This window comes from Protopterus annectens, chromosome 1.part0 (genome assembly GCF_019279795.1).
Source record: "Protopterus annectens isolate FY-2018-M chromosome 1.part0, PAN1.0, whole genome shotgun sequence".
In the NCBI taxonomy this organism is placed as follows: Eukaryota; Metazoa; Chordata; order Ceratodontiformes; family Protopteridae; genus Protopterus; species Protopterus annectens.
Genome location: NC_056725.1, coordinates 678518673 through 678530908, shown reverse-complemented (window position 1 = coordinate 678530908; position 12236 = coordinate 678518673). Strand labels below are relative to the sequence as shown.

Genomic DNA, 12236 nt, shown 5'->3' with positions numbered 1-12236 from the left:
GTATAGAGACAGTGCTGAAAATGTGGACTCAAAATGTTAACAAATGGAAACATTATCAAAAAGCACATTAACTGAAGATAAAACTGAAAAGCTCACGGAATATCACAACAGTTCTTACCTCTGCTTAAAGTTAGCTGATAAAGAATAAAAGTACAGCTCTAGTTCAGGCAAGAAGATGGTCCTGCTATTCTCAATGATGAGGATAGGTGTAGGGGTATGAGGCTGAGGTGGGGATTCATGAGTCTGGGTGTTGTGAGTGACAGCAGACAGTATTCTTTCTTTTGAAAATTTAAAACCAGTCTCAGGAATTATTATATTAATTACACTCTGGAGCCAGTCCAAAAATGCAACGTTTCTTTTCACTAGCTTAACAAAAGTATTTCATTCAATTACTCATTCACATATTATAAATCATTACAAGTTGGAGCTTCTGCTCAAGCATTCATTTGGTATTATTTAATTCATAGACTGAACATTACAAAAACACATTTAATAATGTCTGTTCTTTGTACCAGCGCAAAGGTATACAAAAAGGATTTTGGAACTTTTTTTTTCTTTTTTAGTTATGAATATTTTGTGGTTGGAGGGGACCCGCCAAAGGAATGTCACAATGTATTCCTATGGCATTGCTTTGTATAGCTCTTGACTTTCAAACTTTTACCTCCACAGTTAGGGACAAAGTAAAAACTAATAAGGGGAAAGCCCCCAAATTAGGAACACTCTTTAAACACTTGTACTGTTAATTTAGAAAGCTGACAGAAAAAGAGGAGGTAAAGTAACATGTATTTTCTGAAGTAAAAGAAATCTAACACTGTAATGATTACTAGTATATATTCATGATTATTTATAATATACTGACTGCAATCCATCACCTTTTCATAAAGAATTTTCTAATTTTAGGAGAAATGTAGCAACAGTTTGGGCTAAAATTAAAAGTGTTCCTAAAAATTAAGAAACATGGAAAGGTATGTAGCTTTGTTACATGTAGGTGATACATTTGAGTCATTTTTCAATAGATAAACTGAACTGAAAACTGAAGGGAGAGCATCAGACCCACATGCTTACATTTAATAAATGCAGGACTAGAAAATGAGAACCTTTTCTTATCTGAATGTCAGCATTGCTTAATATTTTAAAATAAGGCAAGATGATTATATAGAAATTAGGAAGAATATGTGTGAATTAAAAGAGTCTGCATTTTTTTTGACAAATGTGCAGCTTAAATGTGGAATGACCCAAACTATTAAACTGAAACTATGAAATTTTACATTTTGATTTTGTTAATTTATGACAACGAATGAGGAAGTATAAACTGAAAGTTAATCTTAAAAAAAAAATCTACTGCATTCTAGTTACCACAAAAGACCTTACTGATCTTGTATTTTAATACTAATGGAATGATCATCTTATATTTCATTATTAAAAAAGCAACTGATTCCTGAATAGAATTTAATTTACAATTTAATAAGGTTTGTTGTCTTTTGTTGTGTAAGTCAGCACAACATGCGCAACTGCTTCAGTTAAACCCAAAAGCTGGAAAATTATTATTGCAGTTCTTATTTTTGTCATTGCTGGAATATAATCTCATTATTTGCTAAAATTACTTTGCAAAAGTTTTAAAAAGCTTAATTGATATATATTACATTATCCTGAAATGTATTGCAATCTATTCTGCTATCTGACAATATTAAGTACTATTATGATATATTTTTGTATGCTTTCCACCGAACCTCATACATTCACAGCTGCCTAACTTACAATGTATAATTTACTGAGTACTAAAAAATTAACCTATAATTATAATTATATATATAATTATATTATAATAGCCATAATTAGATTTACCATGTTATACTAAGTCCAAACAGCAAAATCAGTATTATTCCAGCGTATGAATTTTTTAGAGTTTTTCTCTCACCCTACAGCTTACAACCTTTAGAAAGTTTTAAAAAGCATGTCTTACTAGAAAAATGCAGTCTAAGTGTTTTTACACAGACTGCATAAATATATTTATTCATATTTATAACTTGTATAAAGTAGGGACTTGAAAATAGACAGGCTGTAATGTTTCCAAGGTTAAAACAAATAAAAGAGACAACAGTGGACTGACTACCTCTAGACATCCAGAATGCGACAAGTCTGACTACAGACTGGTCATCATTACAAATGGGTTGTTGCTAGAAAAATGAGCTGGAAAACAATGCAGTGGGCAGATCAAGATTTTTTATTTTTTTAATGGTACATTTACTCATAAAGTTGCAAAAGCACAGCTCTGTTAGTTTGGTAATTCATGCTGGTGGAATGTAGATTACCTAGTGTCACTCGGAGATAGATGAAACCGGGATTTACAGATATCGACCTTTGAAATTTCCCCTAGTTTCAAACTAACAAAAGTGATTCAGTATTCCACCACTGGAAGAAGAGTGCTGTTTCCATATGTTTAATCCTCTCCTGCCTTGTCTTCTGCAAATGATCCAAGTCCACTCGGCAGCCCTCATAAATGGAACACTGCAAGATGAAACTCAACCCTCAGGGTCAGAAGACTGGCAGCACAGAGCTCTAATCTCACTTAAAAATGTCTGAACAGAAGGACAACCAGGACTCAGTGTGTTTTATATAAGCAGACCACTAAAGGACAACAGACAAAGCTAATCAGAAATAAGAACAGTTTTAGATCTTTGCACATAAATACAGTGAAATTACCTGACAGGTGACCAAACATAACATTAGCAATTTCTGTGAAGGCAATTTTCCATCCAACATGAAGGATGAAACTACAATCTGACTCACTACTACAAGTACAGGACCAGAAATTGTAGGTCCACAACTCTAAACTAAGATTAAAAAACAAGGAAATTGAAGTTTGTATATTACTCTTATGGAATTAAAAAACTTTAAAAGGAAGCTTTTTTCCCATGATGGGGGGGAGCGATGCCTCCCCAATATCCCTGCTACTTATATAAATACTAACTCTGAGATTTATATTCCTCGAAAAACTGGAAATATTCCAAGGTACAACCTTAGAGTTAGCATATACATTCCACAATTTGTACTTGAAGCTCCATTTTGTCCAGCTATTGCACTTAAAGGTGCCTCCTTCCTTACAATGTTTCTGAAGGATTGTTTGTCTGTGAGATGCAAAATAAAATAAAATTTGTTACTACAAATAATCTTCAAGAGGAGTATTTTAACAAAAAGTTTCTTCTTGGGGTATCAGCTAAACCATCACTATGGAAAACATGAAAGAATCAATAGTCAAGAACTTCCCTAACAGCAAATGATACCCTGTACATACCTGTCATGGACATTTCCCTGCTCATCTCCTACAGTCATGGTGGCAGTGCGTATCTTAGGTAGGTCAAAGTTCAGATCATACTGATGATAATCAGGAGTCACCCAACCAACCCAGACTCCAGTAGGTTCTTGTCCTGCAAAGATCCGAACAGAATAGTAATACTGCAGGAAAGAGAAAAAAATGACTTAGTGTAACTTTGGAAATTGACACATAGTCCATAGTACAGTAACATATAAACAAGAGCTGTTAATAAAGCATTACAATTGCATTTGCAGGTAGTTGTCATAAAACAAATATAGTGGTCTATAGACGCCATGCATTAAGAATCAGACTGATAAGGCCCTAGTTAAGGTGTTATTGATAGTAATCCTGCAAATAGGGCAAAGTTCTGCTTATATGAATGCACATAAGTAGTATAAATGAATGGAAGCACTAACGCTTCAGTTATATGCCGATAAAAGGGTACATTTCTTTCCTACTGTGCTTTCTTTGAAAAAGTCTGGACTGTTTCAGACTTGAGTCTAATAGCAACTAGCTAAAATTATACCATAATATACATAAATTAAACATTTAATTTTAATAGAAGTAATCTCCTAAAGCATTTATCATATGAAGTCAGCATTACTTTTTCTTTGATGTAAAATCCCAGTCCAGGTTAGGCAGAGTCCCTCATTGACTATCTTCAAGAGGAATCTTGATGAGTGGATGGGAGATCGTAGGTTTACCCCGGGTATCACTTCTGTGTCACTGTTAGACAGAGGCACAGTATACTAACCTTGAAAAAGGGCATAGCAAAATTAATTTAATATGGGTGGCGAAAGCCATACACACTCTGGCTAGGCTTATAAATGCCCTAGGGCAGATAGCCTAGTATGAACCTATGTGCAACTACAGCCTTATTTCAGCTGTTTCATTTTTATAGTACCAAAATGCTTAAATGCCACTGATATATTTCTAGAAAGGATCAACATATTTGCATGTTCTTAATCACTATACTTACATTTATACATTATTAAACTTTTGAAAAAGTCTCAGAAAGCAGCAAGGATTAGGAAAGACTGTTGTACTGCTTATGCATTAGACTTATCACTAGATGGTGGTGTTATTTTTCTGTAAAACAGTTAAAAGAAAATGTGTTTCGATTTAATGAGTGTCTGTTACAGAAGGGCAAACTGAAAATAAAATGAAACCATTACTTCAGCAATAATCCACAACTGGGAATGCTGGATTTTGAATCTCAGCAGGAAAGGATAACACTGACCCTTGTCTGGAGATTACATGCATGACTCCACACACAATTCCATGCAGATGGAAGAACAAGGAGTCTCTGGATATTTAGGCACCTAGTTTCCCCAGGAGTAATTTCACTTTTCAAATTGAAAAGTATCAGCTTGTGTTTTCTTTTTTCTTTTTTTTTTGAGCACACAAGCATCAAAAGCTGAACAACTTTATACCAAAGAGTGTATTAGTAACGCAACAGGAAAGGAAAACACAGACACTTATCTAGGGATTGAACCCAGCTCCAACCCTATTCTATTATTACGAAAGGACCAACAAGTGGTTATTTAGGTACCGGTTTTAGCCAAGAACAGTTGCTCCTTTTAATGAGGGAAACCACATTGCATAATAATGTGCAAATGAATTGGGGTAGTAAAATGAGGTCTTACTGAGATTAAAATATATCCAGGGTGAACACAGAAGACATATGTGTTCCTTATACATTGCACTGTATGCAAATAAAGGAGGAAGCAATCCTCCAAGGCTGACTCCTACAGTTACTCATGATTCTAAACATTGCTCCCAATTGCTGCCCCAGACTTTGGGGCAAGTATATATTGGTGAAGCATGATTATTTGGTCTGGTGCACCTGTTACAAACCCTGTGCAAGTGATGCAGAACAGTATTCTTATTAACGAAACTGAATGAAGTTCAAGAAAACTGGTATATGGAGAGCCTAGTTTCAATATTACAACACATATCTTCTTCTCTTTCGGTTGTTCCCATTAGGGGTCGCCACAGCGGATCATCTGTTTTCATTTCTTCCTGTCCTCTGCATATTGCTCTGTCACACCAACCACCTGCATGTCCTCTCTCACCACATCCATAAACCTTATCTTAGGCCTTCCTCCTTTCCTCTTACCTGACAGCTCCATCCTTAGCATCCTTTTCCCACTATACCCAGCATTCCTCCTCAGCACATGTCCAAACCAACGCAATCTCGCCTCTCTGATGGGTCTATATCAAAATTCCAAACACAGAAAACACCAAATGTCAAAACATCGAACCCAAACCATCGAATGTTGAAAATAGCGAAGCCCCGGAACATCGAAATCTTACCTAGGGCAAGATTTCAGTGGGCCATTCTGTGGCTTCGCTATTTCCTCCACTGTGGTGTGAGAGTTAGGGACCTTAGGGTTAGGGTGTGGGTTAAGGTAAGTGGATAGCTAGTAATGTATGTATGGTGTAGTGTAGGGTTGTGTCTGCATGTGTGTGTATTTATTGCTTTGTTTGTGTATAATTTCGTAGGGTATGTGTGCGATAGTTACAGACCTTAGGGTTAGGGTGCGGGTTAAGGTAAGTGGATAGTTAGCAATGTATGTGTGGTTTAGTGTGGGGTTGGGTTTTGTTAACTGTATGTGTGTGGTTTATTTATTCTGGTGTGCTTGTGTTGTGTGTATGTTTCTCGGAACAGCAAATTTTTTCCCTGGGAAAAAATTCGCTATTCTGAGCATTCAATGTTTTCAATATTCAAAATTCCAAGTTCGAACATATGGTGTTCAACATCTTGGATTATCGAATATATGATACAGATCCTCTCTGACTTTGTCTCCAAACTGTCCAACCTGAGCTGACCCTCTAATATACTGATTCCTAATCTTATCCATCCTTGTCACACCCAGTGCAAATCTTAACATCTTTAACTCTGCCACTTCCAGCTCTGACTCCTGTCTTTTTGTCAGTGCCACTGTCTCCAACCCATGCAACATAGCTGGTCTCACTACCCTCTTGTAGACCTTCCCTTTCATTCTTACTGATACTCATCTGTCACAAATCACTCCTGACACTCTTCTCCACCTATTCCACCCTGCCTGTACTCTCTTCTTCACCTCTCTTCCACACTTACCATTACACTGAACTGTTGATCCCAAGTACTTAAACTCATCCACCTTCGCCAACTCTACTCCCCGCAGCCTCACCATTCCTCTATCCTCCCTCTCATTCACACACACACATATTCTGTCTTAGTCCTGCTGACCTTCATTCCTCTCCTCTCTAGAGCATATCTCCACCTCCCCAGGGTCTCCTCAACCTGGTCCCTACTCTCACTACAGATCACAATGTCATCTGCAAACATCATAGTCCATGGGGCCTTCTGTCTGATCTCGTCTGTTAACCTGTCCATCACCATTGCAAATAACATAAATGTAAATATTACAACACATATGAAAACAGTATTTTATGTAGGAAGCAAGCCTCCCCCCCACCTTCACATCCCCTGCTAATTATATATACTAACTCAAAGATCCTACAACAACAGGGATCCCAGCACCACATGTACAACAATCTTGGACACAGTGCAGCCTGACAGCCAGAAACCCATAAAAAAAAAAAAAAATGTTCACAGGCATGACATTCTCAGAAGCTCCTTACAAAATCCTGTGAGGTACACAATAGCTATTACTAGTTGTAATACCGATGAAGCAGGTCTTTATGATAAGCTTTAGAGTGTTCTTCTGCCCAAGTGGTAGGGGAATATTTAAATAAATTTGTATAAATTTTCATAAAGGTGGATTATTCTTCTTCAGAAAACTGAGTATTATTAAAGCTCTTTAATGTTAATATTTAACTCTGAATAAAAAACTCTGGGGAACCTAATGATAATTTAGTACATGAGGTTCCTATGTAGAAACGAGGTACTAAGTTATGATGATTCAACAAATCAGTATTTTTCCATATTTAAAACAATATGAACTGTCGTCAGTTGGACAGAAATGAGGGTTTTAATAAGCAGCTGTAAGTTTAATTTTAATGTAAATTTTCACTCAATAAGTTAATGGTTCATCTTCATTTTATTTATATATTTATCCTATTAATCTGTTACATTGCAGAAAGTTTCAGTTACTACCTTAATTCATATGATTTGTTATCAGTTAAAAAAATTCAATGTTTGAAAATGGAACTGTTGTCTGTATTACATGATTGTGCCTGGCACATGTAATACTGTTTAATATGATGGTTACAACTGTATGCCTCTATGGACTACAATGGAAAAAAAAAAAGTCCAGTGACATGTTTTATGGACAACTGAGTCATGGATTCAGTCACCAGTTATGTTTGTATTACAGATACTACAGTCTGTAGATTCTGGCAAAACAAAGCTGAATTAAGACTTCTTCATAACTTACAATGTATGACCACAAATCACAAAAAAGATCATAAAAATGTGGTAGGTCTGCAAGCCCGAGACACCATTTTCAAACAGCAAGTTTTACATATTAGTGCACACATACATGTTTATTGTGGATGAGTGTGTGTGAGTTCATGTGCAGACCATGCAGACAAACAATGGGAGAGAATATTCAAGCTGTTTACCGTTGTTGTATTTAGTATGATCTCAGGGTCATCTCTGTCATCAGGAACCACATCTTTCACAAGGCGTGGCATGGTGGGAACCACAGGTGGTGGTGCAATAAATGCAGCCTTCTTTGCTTTAAACAAGAACCTGTTTTAATGAGAAAATAAGATGCTTACTGTAAGTTGATCGTAATCTTTAAACTGCCACTGTAGAAATTTCTGGATGGAAGTTAGTTACTGCACAGCTTTTCACTGAACAATATTCTCTTGAATACAAACTGAAAAGAACCTTGGCATGCATCCCTTTGCTTGTCAGTTCTGCACATTTTCCCAATCTGCAGATCATACTTGATCTGTGGATGTAGTCTCCTATTTTTATACACTAGGATTTCTTTATTCAAAGCAGTCTCCATGGTGTACCTCGAAGTCTCACAAACCCGGTATGTCAAAATACTGAGTCTCAAAAACAAATAATGAGGTATTTCTGTGTGTGGAAGATCTGGGATTCCCTAGAGTTCAGTCACCTAATAAAAAACATACTGTGAAAATCCAACCCAATAACAAGTGGTAGAAATACTTTCTTTAAAACTTTCCAAAGTATAAATCCACTAATGATTTATTGTCCACAGATTTCTTAAAAATTCTTCCAATGGGTTGATTCAGTGTGGGTGCATTGAAGTTACAGAAGGAATCTGTCAATGTTTTATGTATAGTACCAAAATGTTCAGCAGTAGTTGTACAAAGGGGTAACCTATGAAGAAATGCAATTGCTTACTTAAGTTGTGATTTCACTAATGTACTATTTCCTATGTTAACTTACGAATTAAGATACTTTACCTGCAATTTTAAATATACAAGATGTCTTTCAATAAGGTTATGAATATGTTTGAAAGTGAAGTGGCTTGAATTAAAGTTTTTTTTTTTTTTTTTTTCTTTGCTTATGAAGGCACCTTCCACCAAACGAACAAACCACCAATGTATCCCAGACTGTTAAACCATCTGGGTTAAGCATTAGAATTTTGAGACAAAGTAATTAATTACAGAGAAGACTGCTTGGGTGTAGATGGAGACATGAAACACTAGTTGAACTAGTTTAACAGAATGTGTTATACAATATTTTATGGAATATTACAAAGCATTTCTAAGCTAAAATAGATTTAGTATTTTATAATGTACTCAGAATCTGCTGTTGAACCAGGACCCTCTCTCTAGTTACGGCAACAACAGAAAGCTTCTGGCAGATATGCATATACAAATATTCTGTGTCATGAATAAGGAGTCAATTCCTCTCACAGAACCATTACTTTTAACCAGAGGCAAATCTCAATAGAATCAGGGATGTCCCAGAAATAATCCGTGACAATTAGGGACACTTTTAAAATATCAGTGATATTAACCTGAGACACTGACACAATAAGAGAATGTGAATTAATACACATTTTATGAAGTAAAAGAAATCCAAAACTCTAATTATTGTAATTTTTTTTAAGTCTAATTCATCACTCTTTCTCCAAAAGTCAGCAGTTCTAACAGGGATTAAGAGGGACAGAGCTAAAATTCCAGTCAAATTCAGGGATGTCCCTGAAAATTACGGACAGTTGAGAGGTATGCACATAACCCTAATATCTTATACCTTTGTATCTGCTGATTCATTCTAATATTGCACAATTAAAGTATAATATACACTGACTGCTGTTTACTATTCAAAAATGAGCACACTGATTGGACAGCCCAACTAGCATGCCCATTAAAGTTGAGCATATAACAACAGAAAAAATTCCAGCCACTGAAGTACCACTGAATGGCCAGCTTTTATAATGGCATATGCTGAGGGACAGAGCAAAATGCAAGACAAATCAGGTATCTTCTGGAAAAATAAAGAAACATACCTGATTTTCTTTGTATTTCTCCACTATCCCTTGTAAAATCATGACTTTTTAAACATTAAAATAACAAACCAAACAAACAAACAAAAAAAAAACAGCAATGAAGATTCTTTTTTCTCCACTGCCTCTCCTGCACTGCACTGATGTATTCTGCAAGTGAGGGAATGCAAGTCCCATATTCATGTTCATTATATCAGTAAATATGGAAGAATGTGAAAGAAGACTGAAGTACCGTTATACAAAGACATTATTTAAGAAAGGTAAGCCATTTCTTTCGTAAACAATGTCATTTTATAAAAGCAATACTCTACTCTTGTTTGTGGGTGTATCAGGATTTATCCATAGATGGCTTTGTTTAATCACTTGGGCTTTGCCCTCATGATCAAACCACACCAATTGTGGGTAAATCATGGGACACCCATGCACAGTTGTGGATTATTACGTAATTCTCTCACTAATCAACCTGCTAGAAAAAAAGAACATTTTGTGCACATTTCATCATCACACTGTATATTTTTTCTTCATATCTAGGATATACTTTAAACTTTCTCATGCACTTAGCTGCTGTACAGAGCAGAGGTTTGTTACTTTTTCAAGGATAAGTTCCCTTATCTTATACAACTAGTCTTTATACATTAGGTAATGAGTTTCCTTGTCTGTGTATTATGAAACTTGATACAGATATGACTTAATGATGTACCATTATAACAGAATTAAATGCTTGCAGTTCTAGCTTAAACCATAACAGTATGAGTGAAAAGAGCATAGACTCACTAATTTCAGAAGTTGTGGAAACAAAAACAATTGCTAATTCAGGAATAAGGTACAAACGAGTGCATGCTATCAGGAAGTACCATCATTCCTTGGCTAAACTGAACTGTGAAGTGAAACGTAGTATTCTGATGCCGCAGGAATGATGCTGCTTAAGAATGACAGATCTGATGGGTTGTTGCTGATGTGGGACCAGCAGCTTTCATGAATGCATCAGTTGGCCCAGGCCCTGAGCTTGAGGGAGTGGCTAGTGCAGTGATGCAACTTCTAGATGCACTATGCATCAAGGCCAAGAGAATTATCTTGCATACGGGCATATTGCAAGCAATTGAATAGACAAATATTCGATTCCACATAATCAGAAAAAAAATGAAAATGCCTTAGTGTCATGTGAGCAAAAAATTAAAAATAAGCATTTTGAATGGAAGCAATCACCTCTGTAAACCCCAAATCCCTGTGACTTTAGATATATTAACAGAATGGCCGTTTAACTCCAGAACCAAGGGAATTATTGTTTCCAACTCTACAGTGACCTTGCAGACATTACTTATATTGACTACATGGGATTAGATAGGAAGCAGTTTAATACTACAAAATTCAATGAAAGTACCATTGGTCAGTCATGAAGATCCCATTACGTACATTTAGGATTATAATGCTCTATAATAAAGCACATCCTGAAAAATATTGCTTCTGCTGTGCTGAACCTACTATGTAAACATGAAATTACATGTTTTATTTTCAGCAATGATAATATCATGGAGTTGCCTGATATCACACCTAAGAACCAGTGAATGTTTTATTTTATTGTATATATTATAATTGAACTTAATAGTAGCTCAGTTGAGCATAGAAGAACTTTGGTTGTATTTGAAAATGAAAGTAAAAACAGGTAATGTTAGATATAAAAAATTAAAACATGTATGGAAGATATGCAATGTGATGCCAGCAGTCCTTACTGACAGTTTCTATGTTTCTGCTTGCCATTAATGAACCAACTCACCCTCTCTTTGTTTTGCTTTTTTCTGACAATGTGTCTTTCTCATTCTCTATTTTTGAAAGCTCCTTAGGTGGTTCCTTGGACTGCTGTTCCTTCTCATTGGCATCTGCCTCCTTGGGGCTAGCAGACTTTTTCAGAACCTCAAATTCAGAGTCCATGTCAATGTCCTGTACTTCTTCCTCTGGATTCGTCAAGCTGCGAGTCAATGGAGTAGCTCCAGGCGTACATTTGAATGTTTCATGGAACTGTACTGGCATACTCAGGCGCATGAAAATCATGTCATTGTTACTGTTCTGGGACCCAAATGTTTTGTGAGACACTTTCATACAGGGTGGGCTGTCTACAGTTCCATCAATCCTATTCACCTAAAAAAAAAAAAAAAAAAAAATCAGAAACATTACAAAGACAAAACTACGCAAGTAACAGTGGTGTGAAGCACTGTCAGAACTCCTGACCCTCCCTCATAGCTTGGACTGTTAATGCTATAGAAACAAAAAGCCTTGAAACATTGAAAAAATGAGTATTTCTGTGCAAGCTTGCAACTAACAAGCTTGGAACCTAACACTGAAAGAACAACCCAGTGAATTATGGTTCTATACTCCCTCATCACAGAAATGGAAGTCATGTACTTTCTATGATAATATGTCTGTTTGAAAGATTCAGTATTTGTTAAGCTCTAGGACTCATTTTGACATGCATACTCAGCTCA

At 36.0% G+C, this 12236-nt stretch overlaps 1 protein-coding gene across 1 annotated transcript in view; it reads right to left on the bottom strand.

The window, feature by feature from the left end:
• LOC122794026 (ryanodine receptor 1-like) overlaps window positions 1-12236 on the bottom strand; it is a 2146276-nt gene that overhangs the window by 1247990 nt on the left and 886050 nt on the right. The window contains 3 exon segments of the mRNA XM_044062140.1: window positions 3296-3456; window positions 7889-8018; window positions 11531-11892. Coding sequence (XP_043918075.1) covers window positions 3296-3456; window positions 7889-8018; window positions 11531-11892 — 653 coding nt within the window.